At 34.9% G+C, this 16,901-nt stretch overlaps 5 protein-coding genes across 6 annotated transcripts; 1 reads left to right on the top strand and 4 right to left on the bottom strand.

Annotated features, from left to right (window-relative positions):
* Positions 370-4,187, bottom strand: LOC104763917 (WEB family protein At3g02930, chloroplastic). 2 transcript variants are annotated; one of them, XM_010487324.2, is made up of 3 exons: positions 3,844-4,187; positions 2,989-3,193; positions 370-2,845 (listed from the first exon to the last, which is right to left on the bottom strand). In XM_010487324.2, exons 1-3 carry the CDS (start codon positions 3,861-3,863, stop codon positions 665-667), a joined length of 2,406 nt encoding a protein of 801 aa, XP_010485626.1. In that variant the 5' UTR covers positions 3,864-4,187; the 3' UTR covers positions 370-664. The 2 variants fall into 2 exon arrangements, with proteins under 2 accessions (XP_010485626.1, XP_010485627.1); XM_010487325.2 differs by having other exon boundaries at positions 2,989-3,190.
* Positions 6,107-9,449, top strand: LOC104763916 (replication protein A 32 kDa subunit B-like). Its single transcript, XM_010487322.2, has 10 exons — positions 6,107-6,360; positions 6,774-6,878; positions 6,993-7,090; positions 7,196-7,237; positions 7,324-7,401; positions 7,602-7,680; positions 7,793-7,912; positions 7,993-8,069; positions 8,911-8,979; positions 9,087-9,449. Exons 1-10 carry the CDS (start codon positions 6,259-6,261, stop codon positions 9,169-9,171), a joined length of 855 nt encoding a protein of 284 aa, XP_010485624.1. The 5' UTR covers positions 6,107-6,258; the 3' UTR covers positions 9,172-9,449.
* LOC104763915 (putative gamma-glutamylcyclotransferase At3g02910) lies at positions 9,986-11,126 on the bottom strand. Its single transcript, XM_010487321.2, has one exon. The coding sequence runs from the start codon at positions 10,856-10,858 to the stop codon at positions 10,295-10,297; it is 564 nt and encodes a 187-aa protein (XP_010485623.1). The 5' UTR covers positions 10,859-11,126; the 3' UTR covers positions 9,986-10,294.
* LOC104763914 (dnAJ-like protein slr0093) lies at positions 12,870-14,737 on the bottom strand. The gene is made up of 7 exons (XM_010487320.2): positions 14,448-14,737; positions 14,068-14,145; positions 13,900-13,975; positions 13,673-13,746; positions 13,499-13,572; positions 13,357-13,402; positions 12,870-13,242 (listed from the first exon to the last, which is right to left on the bottom strand). The coding sequence occupies exons 1-7, from the start codon at positions 14,469-14,471 to the stop codon at positions 13,231-13,233; spliced, it is 384 nt and encodes a 127-aa protein (XP_010485622.1). The 5' UTR covers positions 14,472-14,737; the 3' UTR covers positions 12,870-13,230.
* On the bottom strand, positions 14,929-16,810 carry LOC104763912. The gene is made up of 6 exons (XM_010487318.2): positions 16,672-16,810; positions 16,455-16,515; positions 16,006-16,132; positions 15,807-15,903; positions 15,370-15,450; positions 14,929-15,275 (listed from the first exon to the last, which is right to left on the bottom strand). The coding sequence occupies exons 2-6, from the start codon at positions 16,489-16,491 to the stop codon at positions 15,120-15,122; spliced, it is 498 nt and encodes a 165-aa protein (XP_010485620.1). The 5' UTR covers positions 16,492-16,515; positions 16,672-16,810; the 3' UTR covers positions 14,929-15,119.

The following is a 16,901-nucleotide window of genomic DNA, read 5'->3' as shown; positions in this document are numbered from 1 at the left end:
TTTTTTTTTTGATTAAATAGATATTATTTAATTTTAAACCAATAACAATTCAAGATTTAAAATATTTTCAATGATTACTTTTTGAAGTTTACAAAACATCAATATTTGTGGGACAGAGGAAGTATTATAATTAGACTCAAACCTATTTTAGCCGGAAATCTTTCAAATCCGTTGGAGAAATCGTCCTTATACAAACCCAACCATATTATATTTCAATGAATAAAGAAAACACAATTATACTAAACTCTTTCCAAACCCCTTCCTAGCTAGGCCAACTTGGCAACTTCCATCCTCGAATTATTATTTTTGGATTCGATAGTCTCCTTCAATAGGAATCAATATACATACTATGTGGATGGTATTAGAAGGTTGCAAGAAAAGGAATCAATCCCTGGATATATATAATAGAGATTTTGTTTCTGGGTTTGTTTGACAAAAGAACAAATAATAACAGTGAAAGCCAAAAAAAATCGAAAGAAGAAAAGAATCATAAACCAACAACTTAAAACAATCCTATTCCAGAAGGCAGAAGCCATAAACTAAAAAAAAAGAATAAGAACACTAATGAAGAAATCAAAATGGTGCAAAGAGATGTGTGTTTAGAGATGTAAAAAGCTAGAATTTGCAATACCTCAAAAGTGGAGTAATCAAGAGAGGCTTTCATTTATTTCTGGTTCGTGGGTCCTTTCTTCTTAAGAAGATTTCCAACTTTACCAAACAATGTCTTCTTCTTTTTCTTGTCTTTCTCCTTCACCAGCTCATCTTCTCCAGTTAATCCATTTACAGGTGAGGTTTTCTCGCTTTGGTCTATCATGTTCGAGTCTTCCTCTTCATATTTTGCAGATTCTTGTTCTGGTTTCTTCTCAATCTGACAGCTTTCCCACATTTCTTCAACTGTCGCATGATCTGGTGAATGTTCTTTCTTTTCCTTTTTCTCAGCGTCCTCCTCAAGTTTCATGTTCATGCCATCGAGAGTTTTTACTTTAGAAGACTTCTCTTCTGCACTTCTATGACCATTCTCCTCAGAAAACTCTACCACCTTTGGAAGCAAATCATAGTCTTTTTCACTCTCACTGAGCTCACCGTTCTCTTCTGTATATTTCTTAGCCAATGCTTCCTCGAGTAACTTAGATAACTCCTTGATCTTCTTCAGAGAATCATCATGTTTCACTCTTAGTTCATCGTTCTCATGAACAATGCTTTGAATCTCAGTTTCTTTATCCAACATTTTCCCCTTTAGTTTCAACGTTTCAGCTTTCGCTTCCCTGAGAGTCTCCTGAAGATAAATCACCTCATCTTCCACTTCTTTAAGACTATCTCTTATTTGAGATTCTTTTTCCCAAGCTGCATCAGCTTCTTCCTTTGTCCTTTTAACCAAATTACCCAACCTATTCATTTCTTTCCCCATTGAAGAAACTTCTTCATCAAATTCCTTCACGTGATTCACCAAACCGGCTTCTCTCATCTCCCAGTCTACCATTGCGCTCTCAAACTGTTTCTTGGTTTGTTCTACCGCATTGACAAGAACATCGATTTCATGTCTCGCCTCGTCAAGCATATTCTCATACTTCTTGTTCGTTGCCTTAATGACCAACTTCAAATCTTCTATCTGTGTTTCATAATCCTGATCGCCTTGACTCAACAATTTTTCTTTCAACTCGCGTGATTCACTCGACACTTCGTGCAATGCTGAAGCTAGACTCCTTTTTGCTTTCTTACTCTTCTCCTCTTCCTCCTTTGAGCTCTCCAGTTCTGACAAGATCTTGTTTTTCTCTTCCAAGAGCATTTGAACACTTGAAGTAGCATCTTGCTCCTTCTTTAAAGCTTGATTTTTCTCTTCATTCAGAGTTTCAAGCTCATTCTTCAGTTTCTCTACTTCTTTCATAATCTTGGATAATTTTTCTTCTGCAATAACTAGCCCCTGCTCAGATTTCTCAAGATCAACCTTTTGTCTAGCAACAGTCATCTCCAATAACTCAATTTTCTCCTTAAGATCAGTAATCTCAGATTCCATATCGTGCAATCTACTATTGCTTCCTTCCAGCTGCTTTGTCACAGATACCAGAGATACCGAGGCAGATCTCTCCAGCATGTTAGCTTCTTCCAACCGTTTCTCCAATTCTTTCGCTTTGTTTTGCCACTCATCAGCAGAGCCGTGCGCATAAGTTTCTGCTATCTTAGCAGCTTCTAAATCAACATTAAGCTGCTCAATGATCATCTCAAGTTCCTCGACCCTTGCTTCAAAACGTCTCGCTTTCTCAAGCTCTCTTTCTAGAACCACTATTTCCGCTCCTAGTGTCGAAGCAATCTCATTCTTGGATATGGTTTCCTTCTCTCGGGTTGAATCAAGCAAAGCCTTCAATCTTATTAACTCTGACGACAAGATTTCAACTTTCTCTGCATGAATTGCAGCAATCTTACTAGCATCATCAGCTTGACTCAAAACTTTACTCTTGGCATCATTAGCAGCAGCCAATTCTTGATTGGCCTTCTCCAGCTCCTGTGTTACCAAAAGAAGAGCAGCTGAATCCGAAGCATGCTGGTTCTTGACGTTTTCGAATTCTTTCTTCCATTCCTCTTCTTTTCTCTGCACCGCCTCTATACCCGCCTCAACAGCCTCAAATTTCTCAATTTCAAACTTCTCTTGAGCCTTTTTCTGAGTTTTTAAAGCCTCATCTAGTTTCCCGGACGTCTTTTCAGCCTCTTCCCGCGCTTCTTTAAGTTCATCAAGTGCTTTAGCTTTTTCATTCTCGAGCGATGCTATCAGCTCATTTGCTTTCCTCAAATCTTCCTTGATTTGAACGGAACGAGGTTGTGATTCTGATCCTTTCAGAGTCCGTGTTTTCTGCAAACAATCAATAGACAAACAACAATATATATTAACAGTTGCAGCGTAGTGTAGCAACACAAACACAAGTTAAACAACAAGGAAAAAAGAGGTTCCTCAATGAAAGATATCGAAAAAGATACAAGTATTGGGATGATTACTTCTGGTGGGGTTGAAACTTTGGGGGACCTCTTTTTAGTAGAAGAAGGCTTTGAGTTAGAAGAAGAGCGCTCGAGGGAATGCCGTGACTGTTGAGTAGGTGAAGGAGAGTTAGATTCAGATTTAGTCACCAACCGAGTCAATTTACCTACTCGTAGAGATGCTGGAGATGATTTTCCAAAAGGAGTTTCAGATAAACCAGTCCTGCTTCACAAAACAACAAGAACAACAAAGTCTCATCAAGCAAAAGCAAAAGCAAAAGGAGACACGTGAGAAATTGATTAGATGAAAAAAAAAATTCCAGGAGGAACATAGATAAGTCCATCAAAATCAATACATGATAACAATTTTGCAGAGTGGGGTGATTCTCTAATATGAACTTCACTACAAACAGTCACAGACATATTTGCTTTTAACTACACAAGGCTATCTATCACAAATTCACCAATGTGTTGCAGCTAAAAGACATATATGTATCATCTGAATTGAAATCAAGAACTTAACAGAAGAAGACATAAAGAAATCAAGATAAAGACAACAACACTAAATAAGAACACGACATGCCCGTTGTATTTAATAATAAGATTTAAAAGAATCAGAGAAACGAGAGGATGATCAGACGAAATAAATAATATGAACGATCATGTCATGTGCTACAGAATAATACTACTACTTATATATCCCCTAAAAATCAGGAGATTTAAACCCTAAACCCATACCTATATATATATATATATAGAAATCAGATCTAACTCCAAAACCAACGAACAAGGAAAATAAAACCAGATCGGAATTCTAATCGACGGAATATTCCACCAGACATTGAAACTTAGGGGAAAAAAAAGAAAAACGCTTACTTAATCTTAGAAGAAGCCATAGTCACAGTCTCCGTAATCGCTGCTGGGATGTTGATGTGGGATCAATAGTGCAAATGAGATGTAAATTACATTAGAGGCAGATGAAGGAACTATGAGAGAATTGGAGACAAAAACACTACTAAAATTGACTGAATCTTGTTTAGAACCTGAAGAAAAAAAAAAAGAATTCAAATTTGCTCAAACTGGGTTTCCATTTTTTGCGTAGAGATGAAGAAGAGAAAGAGAGACAATGATGTGGATCATCTCATATGAACAAAACACTAGTAACGTAAAATGAATTATAGAAGTTGGCGAGGTCTCAAGAGAGGCCACACTCCTCCGCAAAAAAAGCAGATATTATAATACAGTGTATAATTATACTCCCTCCGTTTCAAAATATAGGATGTTTTAACTAAAACACGCAGATTAAGAAGTCTTTACTTTTAACAAGTTCAACCAATCAGAAACAATACTGCATAATATAAAATACTAAACTAATCTAAAAGTTGGATAGAAAATTGAAAACATCATATATTATGAAACAAAAAACTTCTCTAAAACATCTTATATTTTGAAACGAAGGGAGTATTAGATTATAAATAAATAAACAACAACAAAAAAAATCCGATTCGTTTTCTAGATCCTACGTGATCAACGCAAACAATAACGACTAAGCTATCTATCGACTATCGTATAAACCAAATATACTACTAGTAGTAGAAGAATATTACCCGATTATTGAATGAATTAAAAAGAGTTATTATTAGCCAAAAAATATCGTTCCTTTAAGATGATTTGTTTGTTTCTGTCACCCAATCATATGTTTTTTTTTTTTTGTAACAAACCAAAGTTTTAGCAATGCGACAATAGAAATTTTGTGGTGATGGCTCATAATATAAAATATGTCAAAAAGATAATGATGAAAACAGAACCAATTTCTTCGCAACTGTAGTCATATAATGATATAACTCAATCAAATTTTTTCAAACTATATTTGATTGATAACCAAACTTTTTTTTTTCCTTTACAAATGCAGTCAACCAAATTTTTTTACCTTCCCAAAAAAATCTTTTCATCAATGTCTTGTTGAATCTTCTTATTGGCTAACTACCAATCGACAAAAAATGTTATTGAGCCCAGTGGGCCACTATGTCTTAAGGTCCATTAATTAACCGCAAGAAGGACTGAAGTCTTAAAAAAACTCCATGTGCCTCTATAATTATAAAGAAGCGCAGACCATTTAATTGAGGTATTGGTTTAGGATTTAGAAAAATTTTTAATAACTTTAAAAGTTAGGTAAAATATATTGTTATTCAATTAAGACTTTTAAAATTTTTTAAAAAATTTGGTGTTATTGGTTGTGAATTTGTAAAAAGTTATCTAAAATCTTGATAAATCTAGTGTTATTGGATTAAGAGTTTTATAAAGTCATTAAAAGTTTTATGTTATTCAAGTAAAACAAAAAAATCTTGGATTGTTAATGAATTCAAATTTTATGTTATTGGTTTAGGATTTTATATCATTTCCTTCATAACAAAAGTCATGAAAACTCTTTCATCAAATAGAAAGATTTTANAATTTTAATGACTTTAAAAGTTAGGTAAAATATGTTGTTATTCAATCAAGACTTTTAAAAACTCTTTAAAAATTTGGTGTTATTGGTTGTGGATTTGTAAAAAGTTATCTAAAATCTTGATAAATCTAGTGTTATTGGATTAAGAGTTTTATAAAGTCATTAAAAGTTTTATGTTATTCAAGTAAAACAAAAAAATCTTGGATTGTTAATGAATTCAAATTTTATGTTATTGGTTTAGGATTTTATATCATTTCCTTCATAACAAAAGTCATGAAAACTCTTTCATCAAATAGAAAGATTTTACGAGATTAGAAAAAACAAATCATCAAGATTTTTAAAAACTTCCTAAACAATTTCTTAGAATCCTTCATTTTTAACTTTCAATTTTCTATGATTCTAACAATCAGCAAAAACATAAAATCATTAAAAAAATTTCTAAATCCTAAACCAATATCTCCCTTACCTGTTTATTATATAGACCAAAAAAAATGATTATTTCGGATTATTTATAGACATTAAAAATGCTTTTTGAAAAAAAAAACTTGGAAACTTCAAAATGTAGTCGCGGGAAAATGAGAGACAATTTTGGCGGAAAGTCTATACATTAGTTATTATTTTTCTTTTACTAAAGTAACAAAGTTGAAATTTGCAATTTGTAGATATTATTATTAGAAGATACCAAAATTTACGAATGAGTAAAAAATTATTATTATTATAAACTCTCCGAGTGAATTTTCCAGAAAGCGGTGAAGATCGAATTAAAATCACACTTCCGTTGAAGAGAGGCGACGAGCGTTCCACTTGGGTTTCGAATCGATTTCAACAAACGAGTTGAAAACATGTACGGAGGCGAGTTTGACGGCAACGCCGCTTTCGCCGGCGGCGGTTTCATGCCTTCTCAGGCAACTACGCAAGCGAATGACTCTTCAGCGTCCCTCAAGGTTTGTTTTCCCTCTTTCTCTCTCTGATTGTCTTCTCAATCTGACGAATTCGATCAATCCTTTCCGCGTTTTCTTCAATCCAAGTCTATCAATCGTTGCTTTGCGTTCCTCTGTGCTTGTTTTTTTAGTATCTGATTTCTCTCAGTTTCTTAGTCGTTTCTCGGGAACATCAGCAGAATCAAATCATGATAGTTCCACTCTAGGATAAAGTATCGAAGAACAAATTGCTGACCAGAGAGCTCTGGGAATGATGTTGATTACGTGAATTTTTCATCTTATCATAGATCTATACATGTCAATACAGATTATGTTTGTCTCGAGTAGTGAATCTGATGTTATAGACATCATATGCTGTGCAGCATTTTTACTTTAGCAATTCAACAATGTATCAGTTTTCACTACTGTTTTTGCAGAACCGTGATGTACGTACCTTGCTTCCCCTGACACTGAAGCAATTGAGTGGCGCATCAACCAATGGTGAATCAAATTTCTCTGTAGACGGTGTTGATATTAACACTGTAAGCTCTTTTTTCTTTCTTCCTCTGCGGTTTAACTTATTTTCTGATATGTTTATTAACACGGTAACTCTATTGAGTCAATCATTTGATCTTTGGTGTGTTATCTTTGTATAGGTTGCAATCGTTGGACGAATTTCTAGAATGGAGAACAGAATCACTCAGGTCGATTTTGTTGTTGATGATGGTACAGGCTGGGTTGATTGTGTCAGATGGCAAGTTCTTATATACTAATGCTAATAGAACCTCAATATGATAATGCTATCATAAGAGCTCCGTTATTGCTCTTGCTAATTTATTGTGGACAACTGTATCTGCAGGTGTCAGGAACGTCAAGAAACTGAAGAAATGGAAGCAGTCAAGTATGTTTCTGCTGTCCATTTGTAAACTATTTAATTTGGTATAGTATAACTATAATACAAAATTGAAATTTCCACATCTGTTACAGGCTGGGAATGTATGTTCGCTTACATGGACACGTGAAAAGTTTTCAAGGGAAGCGATCTGTGAATGTTTTCTCAATCAGGTTTGTTTTCTTGACATACTTTCTCAATCAGTTTATGATATACTTGGTCAGCGAATCATTTCCTATTAGGCTTTCTAGATTTGAAATATCTGTTTGATCATCTCAGTGGCTCAAAATGTTACATTTCTATTTTGCTTTGTCCAAAGTAAATGAATTTGCTGCGTAAAGATATTTACTTGAGTCTAATAATATGCTTTCAGGCCTGTCACTGACTTTAATGAAATTGTACACCACTTTACCGAGTGTATGTATGTCCACATGTACAACACCAAGTTACGGGTATTAGCCTATCATTCACCGCTATTTTAAGCTTTGTCCCACATCTTCAAACTTCTCATGTTAGATGCTAACCTCTACTACTTCACCTTCATCTTTAAACTTCTCATGTCAGGGTGGTTCTGTTGCTCATGGTGGCTCTACTACTCAGGCTACTGCTACTCCTAGGCCCCAAATGCCATATTCAACAATACCAACCTCTGCAAAGCCATACCAAACCGGTCCATCTAATCAGGTATTAGACAGATCCAATGTATAATTCAAATTCTACAGCTCTTTTGTGGCCATCTTAAGTTACTGAAGAACCTTTTCCAGTTCTCGAACCAAATCAATGATCCAATGCATGGTGTAAAGCAGACGGTCATGAATTACCTAAATCAACCTATGCACCTGTAAGTTCATCTACTATGACCCCAATTAACTTGTCATATATCATTCGTACCNCCGAGTGTATGTATGTCCACATGTACAACACCAAGTTACGGGTATTAGCCTATCATTCACCGCTATTTTAAGCTTTGTCCCACATCTTCAAACTTCTCATGTTAGATGCTAACCTCTACTACTTCACCTTCATCTTTAAACTTCTCATGTCAGGGTGGTTCTGTTGCTCATGGTGGCTCTACTACTCAGGCTACTGCTACTCCTAGGCCCCAAATGCCATATTCAACAATACCAACCTCTGCAAAGCCATACCAAACCGGTCCATCTAATCAGGTATTAGACAGATCCAATGTATAATTCAAATTCTACAGCTCTTTTGTGGCCATCTTAAGTTACTGAAGAACCTTTTCCAGTTCTCGAACCAAATCAATGATCCAATGCATGGTGTAAAGCAGACGGTCATGAATTACCTAAATCAACCTATGCACCTGTAAGTTCATCTACTATGACCCCAATTAACTTGTCATATATCATTCGTACCGCTTTGTATACACATGATCAAACTTCAGTTCATAAAATAAGCAAATTAACCTCTAAAGTCTTTATGAGCCAAATTTTGTTAATTTGTAAGAAAAGCTCATTCAACTAGCACAAGTAAGTATATAATAAGCCTTGTTGCTGGTTTTTGAAATTGTGATATTGCAGAAGATGATGTTCTCGTGTTAGTGATAATTGTATTGCAATATAAGACTCAACTTTTTTCATTGGATCATACCTCTCTTTCGCTCATCGAAAAAGCTAACATTAGTGTGATATTTGGTTTTTTTATATATGTTGAATCTTCATCAGTGTATCTGAAGCTGGAGTTCATTGTGATATAATTGCGCGTGACCTCAGGATTCCGCCGCTTCAAGTCAGGTATATCTCTCTGTCACTATCTCCCTTCTCTCACTATCTTTACTTGATAAAGTTACAATAACAACGAAAAAGATTTCTAGACAAGAACTGGTTTGTCTCTGTGGTAGGCAAGCGATAGAACAGCTCTCCAGCGATGGCTGCGTTTACTCGACTGTGGACGATACATGCTTCAAATCAACCTTAAATGCGTGATGAAAATCGTTTTATGTCGTCTCATATCAATCGTCCTCGCAAGTTCAAAAGCCCCTTGTATAGGCCCTTAGGTAGAACAAGGCTCTTCAAGACCCCCGATCCGATCTAAATTTTGGGCTGGGCCGTTGATTTTTAGTAGTCGTACCAGAATCTTTTTCTTCACTTTTTTTTTTTTTTTATAATGAATCTAAGCACTGTACACGTCGTACATCTTTTAATGAGAGACAATGGATATTAAAAAAACAAAGATTATTAAGAAGCATTGGTGGTTAATTATATATTAAGCTAGCAACTTGACCCTAGTTTCTCGAACTTGCTACTTGTCCATTGGAGTTGGCAAAGGTTTAAAAGGGACTACTTAGCTTAAATTTCTGATTAAAAGCATTGTTAACCAAAAAAAAAAAATTATGCTTTCGTTTTCTGCCGAATTTAGTGACATGACAATGGCAGGTTGTTTCTTGTCGATGTGAAATGTTTGCATTATACAAATATGAAAATGCAAATAGTCGAACTAAAAAACAAAAGAAGGCTAATAATTGAGGTATACTACAATTCCGTAGCGTCCTGAATCTCCTTGAGACGTTTACACAAACAACACTCAAGTTAAGTTAGAAAGATACAAATGCTAATCATTTATAGGCTTTGTATCCCCGACTATGTTTAGTGATTGATTAGTTTGAAAGCCGATATATATATATATATATAATCATTTTGTTTGTAACATCACTAAAGATTGTTATCCATATAGAACGTCGTAATTTATTTCGATTTAATTTTGCTACCGAACAAACTAAAATAATCTGTAAAACTCAGATATACGGATTAGAGATCTTGGATACGAGAAGAACTCTATTGACAACCTACATTTATTTTCAAAGATGGAACCGTATGTTTTACATCCAACGATCACAGAACCTCTATATCTATCTCCCTCCCTCTCTGTAATCAAATCGATAACAACAAACCGGTTGTACTTGTACGGATACGACGGACGGACAAACTTGTGGGACCCTGTAAAACTAGTTGTATTTTGTGTTTTGTGTTTTTTTCCTTTTTCCCAAGAAAGAAAAAAAAAACAAACAAACAAAAGAGAGAGAGAGAGGGAAGAATTGAAATAGAGAAATCAATCAGATGGAGAAGATACGAAAATACGGATATGATCCAAGAAGCTAAGATGCTGAGGCCTATCTTTACGTTTCACGTACCCACGCGCTTCGTTCTCCGTATACGCGCCGAACGATCTCCCACGGTTCCTCCTCCACAGCTCCTCCTCGTAGCTCTTGTGCGCGTAATACGCCTCCACCAAAGACGGCTCTGTATCCCGATCTTCTCCCTCATCTTCCTCCTCACCCGCGGAGAGACGGATCGGCTGCCTTACGTAATGACCGCGGCTGATCCCTTCGAGCTCGTCGAGACGAGAGAGACCGCGAGGAGAAACCGCGTAAAGCTCTCCGGTCACGTGGTGGCCTGATCCAGGTTTGTTGAGGAGGAAAGGCACTCGGTAAGGTCCGCAGACGAGAGGGTATTTGTCTAAGGTTTTGTAAACACCTATGAAAGAAGCGTCTCCCGATCGGATCAGATCTTGCATCAGGACATGGTTCGAGAATCCTGTCTTCAGAGTTCCGTACGTGAACACAAGCGTTGTTGTTGTTGTCTGTTTCGCCGGCGTCATTGTTTCGAGTCCCATGATAGACCAAAAAAAAAAAAAGGATTATTAGGCCTAGAGAAGAGATCAAACGGAGAATTTTGTGTGTATGTGTGTGTGGGGGTTGGTGATGCAAAAATAGAAAATAGAATCAGAATCAGAGAAGAGAGAGAGAGAGAGAGGAATCTCTGTTTTTTGGGGCGTGAGGAAATTTTTGGGTTAAACCCGATGACGCGTTTTTATAGTACTGGATTTTTCATCTCCTCGCCGTATTATTTTATTCTTCTTCTTATTTAATAACCATTTTCAGTTCATGTGGGATTGTATTCCAGTTGTTGAAATGACAATGTTATATCTACCTTGTTAATCATAGTTTATAAATAAATCTTTAATTCCACAAATTTACTAGCCATTAGTTAACTTTTTATAGGTTTTATTCATTTTGCATGACAAGATAAAATGATAAATTATAAATTTACTAATCAAAGTTGTGAACCCAAGTTGTAATTTTTCAGGTAAAAATATGTATTCTGATTTTTCAAAATCAATAAAAAAAATATGTATGAATAAAAAATATATTCAGGGGGAGGTCCACTGGGCTTACTAATAGACGAATGTAGCAAACGTCGTATCATATACGTCATTCATTATATAATATGATAAGGTTGATATTTGTATATGTTATTTCGTACATAACACTTTAATTTTACATAATTTTATGCTTTTAACTTATTATTATTATTTTCTTTTGGCATTTAGAAACAAAAATAAACCAATAATTGGCGTGAGAAGCTGGTGTATTTGGGTTACGTGTAGACGCAGACGGTAGCAGCACCACACATTACAGCCAAGTTGCCATTCTTTTTGTTTAATTACTAACAAAACAATTTATTTTTAAAAGAGTCCCTCAACCAAAATCAACATTTTTTGTTTCTGTACTTTTTTTTAAAGGATAGATAAATTGTTTATGGGGTCGAATATAGGACAGCTCAATCAAAAATATATAATTCTCTGTTTATTGATTTTTTTTTTCTTTTATTTTCGAAGTCTAGTTTATAAATGTGTACTAACTTTTAAGAATATAAATGAAAGAAAAAAAGGCACGTAAAAGCTTGGTTTGGTTGACAAATAGAAGACGAAGAGATGAAAGAAGAAGATGAATTGAAAGAGACAATGACAAACACACAGAGAGATACATACAGCTAATAAAGTTATTTGTTTTCTTCCTTTGGATGTTTGTTCCGTGGCTGTAGTACAATTGCACCGTACTTCTTTCTTTTTTACCTCACCTGGCAAAATTCTATTTTTACTTTAAATGTACTCTTTTAAAAGCTTTTTAAAAAGTTTAAACTTTAAACTAGTAAACTACTTTGTCAAAAGCACTTTTTTCCTGCAACTTTTTTAACACAACGCAGCCCTGGTTGAGTGGATTAATCCGAATCTGACATCTGCGATTTTTCTTATTAACTTTTCCATTTTCTTTTTCTATTTTATAAATAAAGAACATATTAAGGGGGGCGTGGGTGTTTAAATTCGATTTTACAACTTTGTATGTATCTACAATTTGGTTACGATTTACACCGAGCCTGATAAACTATTGCGTAAACTGGCTTTTACGTGATAAAAATATTTTTCATGGAAAATCACTAATTGAAAGAAAAGAAAAATAGTGTGTGGACTCTGAAGAGTGTGAAGCACATTCAATGGTGGATAAGAAAGGCACAAAACAAAAGCATGACAACATATCGAAACTTTTGAGCACATTCAATGGACGTCGTGACGATGAACACAGAAGTTGCTTTAGACACACCTTCATGTTTTTTTTTTTTCTTTCTTTTTGACATCAACACCTTCAAAATTTATCAATCAATAAATTCCAAAACATATACAAGAAATTATACAACCTTACACCAAAAGCTAAAATTCAAGTTTTTATTTTATATTTAATAATTTGCAAAATAATCGAATGAATAATTTACAAAAAAACATAACACAATTTATTAATTCCCCTTGACGAATTTTTTTTTATTTATTAATTCCAAGTAACAATGTAAGATATCCATTTTGTTGTTATAAGCAGAGCTATAAAGCCACAACACTTAACCAAGGTTGAAGCTTTTATTGTTGTTACACTTTGATATCTACTCTCAGTCTACGTGTGACCCATAAATGATAATAATACAGTACAGGCTTAAACCCACAATCTGTGTGAAGCTAATAAATACATTAGCCAGCCAGACAATGTTTCTTCTTACTGTACCATCTAAATTTATAAACATACAAACATCGTGCAAAAGCTGTTATATCGTCGAATATAAGGTGTACACTGCTATACTTCCATCTGTTGAGGCAGACTATAATAATGCCTAATGAGTTTTGGATCAAAGGTTGCAGAGCTCTGTTTCTACCTCAGTTTATACAGTATCCTGTTAAAACGGTGATAAGTGAGACACATATTGCATTACTGATGATGGAGAGTTAAAAGCGTGGAAGAAGAGAATCGGTAACCAGCAGGTAAACAGAGTAAAGCAGATTGAAACCTTGCTCATCTGTTGTGTTATATTGCCTTCCGCCAATTGCTGTGTCCTGCAATTTTCAAGGTTTCGTTTTGGTTCGGTTTGGATGAAGATGGGATAAACAAACAGAAGAAAAATAATGCCTTTTGAGTTGAAGAGGAGGTACCATGGTGATGAGGAGTGACTGATGCCGAGTCCATTGCAAGTAAGTATCATTCCCTTAAATCTAGCCAGATATTCCTGCGTTGATATCAAAGACATGTCAGTCAAAACACTGATAATGCGAAAGCAGCTAAACCGCATTCCAAAACTCAAAAGTAACAACAGTTCATAATCATACCCGTAAAGTATATTTGTGAATCTCGTAAATACCGGTCAAATCATACTCAAAACGTAAAGCAGGGTCCATTAGCACTGCAGGAATAAGAGAACAAAATAAGCAAATTACATGAAGAAATCAGGTTACTACCAATACTTCTTCTGCATGTTAACAAACGTGAAGAGGCTATAATCGACACAAATCTATTTTCAATATCGAATCAAATGTTCATACAAAGAAGGCTTTACCATTATAAGCTTCATTAATCTCTTGAAATCTCGAAGTAGCCACAGTATCACCATTGTGCTTATCAGGGTGCCACTTCTGCATATGGTTAAGAATCTCAAAAACATTCTTTACTCAAAAAAAAATTCAATCTAATGACAAATTCTACAGAGTCAGAGTATTTAACCAACCAATGCAAGCTTCCGATAGTTCAGCTTGATCATCTCCTCAGTTGCATCATAATCAACTTCTAGGATCTTATAGTAATCCTTCAAAAAAAGTGAGATTCATATTAATGAACCACTCAAAAGAACCAGAGACATAATAATTAAATCCTTTAAANAAAAAAAAAAAAAAAAAAAAAAAAAAAAAAAAAAAAAAAAAAAAAAAAATCATCAAAATTATAACAAAAAAAAAATCAAACCTTTTCAACAATCAAATAACAACATCAGTCAATAATAGAATAGTATCAAAAGATACATTCCATTACAACAAGAGCGAATCACAGAAACAAACAACAATAGCGAATCAAAACCCAGTAAAGTAATCATCAGTGATTTTGTAAATTTACCTTGGGAGGATTGTTATCTTCCATCTGAAGCAGAGAAGAACAGAGGAACCTTTTTTTTTTTTTTTTTCCCTCCTTCAAAAAAACCAATCAAACTAATGGTAGAGGAATTACTTAAAAAAAATCTGTCTTTTCCATTGTATTAAATGCGAATTTCGACTTAAGAAAAATATCAATCGAATCTGTGGTTTTGCTTTGATTTTTTTTTCTCAGTTCTTTTTTTTTTTAAATAGGGGAAGAAGTTTAGGCCGAGAAGAAGAGACTTGTCTCTTACTTGATCGGTAACGTTGAAGATAGAGAGAGAGAGAGATACTAGCATGAAGAGCCAACCGGTTCACTTCTATTTTTGACCGAACCGGTTTACAGCTAACTTCTGCAATTTATTTTGATTCTGTCAACAATAAAAAGTGATATTTTTGATTAAAATACGTTTCTAGTGTCAAAATTATTCAATTTCAATAGCAAATTATCACAAGAAAGTGAATACTAAAAAAAACACTAATCGCTTACACTATTTTATATAGTTTGATAATAAAAGATTGATCTTTCTAATAGTTGAAAAAAAAAGCTACAGAAAAGCCCTCTCGAATGGTTCAACAAACAAAAAAAACAGAGAACCAATCATAAACAAATGAAATGGCAGCTTGCAATTGGTTAAACAGAGCTTCACTCCAATCATGCAGTAGCTTCTGCTTCTGCGTCGGTTTCAACGGTGACAGACTGCGAAGAACTGTTCTTGCCGCTTCCGCTTCCACCTCTCAGACGCGATGAAACATTGTCTATGGCTGAATTCAGTTGGCCGATTTTCTCATTCAATATTTCTCTTCTCTCCTGTTATCAACAACCAAACCAAATATGCCCACGTTAGTTTAGTAATGGTTGAGATTTTCTTATAATATGAGTACCGAGTTTTTCTTTTTTTTACCTCTAGGCCTTCATCGTAGTACATCGGCTGCTCTGGTTTCTTGAAACCATGTTCATTTTCGTTCAGCAACGATCTTCGGATCTGAATCAAAAAACATGACAGCATGTGGATGTAAGAGATCACATGAGAATAAGAATATGTTATGTTAATGTTCTTGATTTCATGTTGGAGTAACCAAGCTCAGAATCATTTAATCATTTCAAGAACAAAGCCCAGAAATCTTAGCAGTGGAAGCAACACCAAGTACAAATAGCCGTAGTTTCTCTTAAGCCAACATAATCTTTGTCAGAATGAAATAAATAACCGGAAGTACAAAACTAGACTGTTGTTCACGTTCTTGATTTCAGAGAGAACAAAGCTCAATATATCACCAAAGATGTAAAGCCAAGAATCATATAATCTATGTCTTAACACTGAAAATAAAAGAAAAAATTTACCTGTGGAGCAAAGACATAAGCCAAAGTACCAAACACAGCACTTCCTAGAAGACAACCCGTAACAAAATCACTACTTCCACCGCCCCTGCTTCCTTCACTGCAATCATCAACCCCCGTAAACTATCATATATAATAATCAATCGTAACCTATCAATATCTCAATAGAGGTTTAAATGGTTTATCTATAGAGAAAACATACCGGTAGCCTGCAGAAACCGAGAGTTTGTGACTGCGGTTCGATTTTGTTCTAACAGTCAATGTAGAGCTCTTGCGAATCGGATTAAGGTTTGTAGACAACAAACAGTGTGCTTTGACATGAGAGTCACCTGATACCATATAACTCGAAGAACACGAATCAAGAAACTGCTTTGAGTAAAATATCAAATGCTTCAGGTCGATTTGCTATACGTTGAACTGTATCAGACTATAACAACACAGGATGATCTTGCGAGAAACTATACATCATACCTGCTCCTAAATCCCTAATTTCACAATTAATTCGAAGAAACAACGAGCAATTCTAAGCAAGTGCAAATCGGCAAATCAGAAATTGAGTTCAAAATCAAAAGAAGAAGTAGAGGAAGTATCACCTAGAGAGAGGAAAGCAGATGAACTGGTTAATGGATAAGATAAAAGGCGATTGGTTACCTGAGAGAGAGATAGGAGCTGCTACGAAGGACGCCATTGTTCATGAAAACGAAGAAGAGATCTGAGAAGACGCAAACGAAATTAGGACGCCATTTGTTCGTCCAACGAGAAGAGTTATCTATTTTCTATTAGACCCCTTACTTATTACTTATTTCCCAAAACATCCTTTATGAGATACATATTTTCTAAAGAAGATAAAAAATTTTAGATTTAGCACCTCAGTGTTTGTGATTGCCAATTTATGCCACTACGAGAGAAATTAGAAATACAGTAGTAGTCAGGTTAAGCAGATCAGTCAAGTCAACCAACGCTAACATCTTGTCATCTGTTTTTTTGCCCATCGCTTTTATATGTACAAAGCTGTGAGTTGGGTCTTTCTTCTTCATGATACCAAAGGACTAAAATAAAAGACACCTTTCTTGGTTATTTTCTAAGATAAGTTTCCTT

Source organism: Camelina sativa, chromosome 19 (genome assembly GCF_000633955.1).
Source record: "Camelina sativa cultivar DH55 chromosome 19, Cs, whole genome shotgun sequence".
NCBI classification, from domain to species: Eukaryota; Viridiplantae; Streptophyta; class Magnoliopsida; order Brassicales; family Brassicaceae; genus Camelina; species Camelina sativa.
The sequence above is the reverse complement of the archived record's forward strand: the minus strand, read 5'-3'. Positions and strand labels throughout refer to the sequence as shown.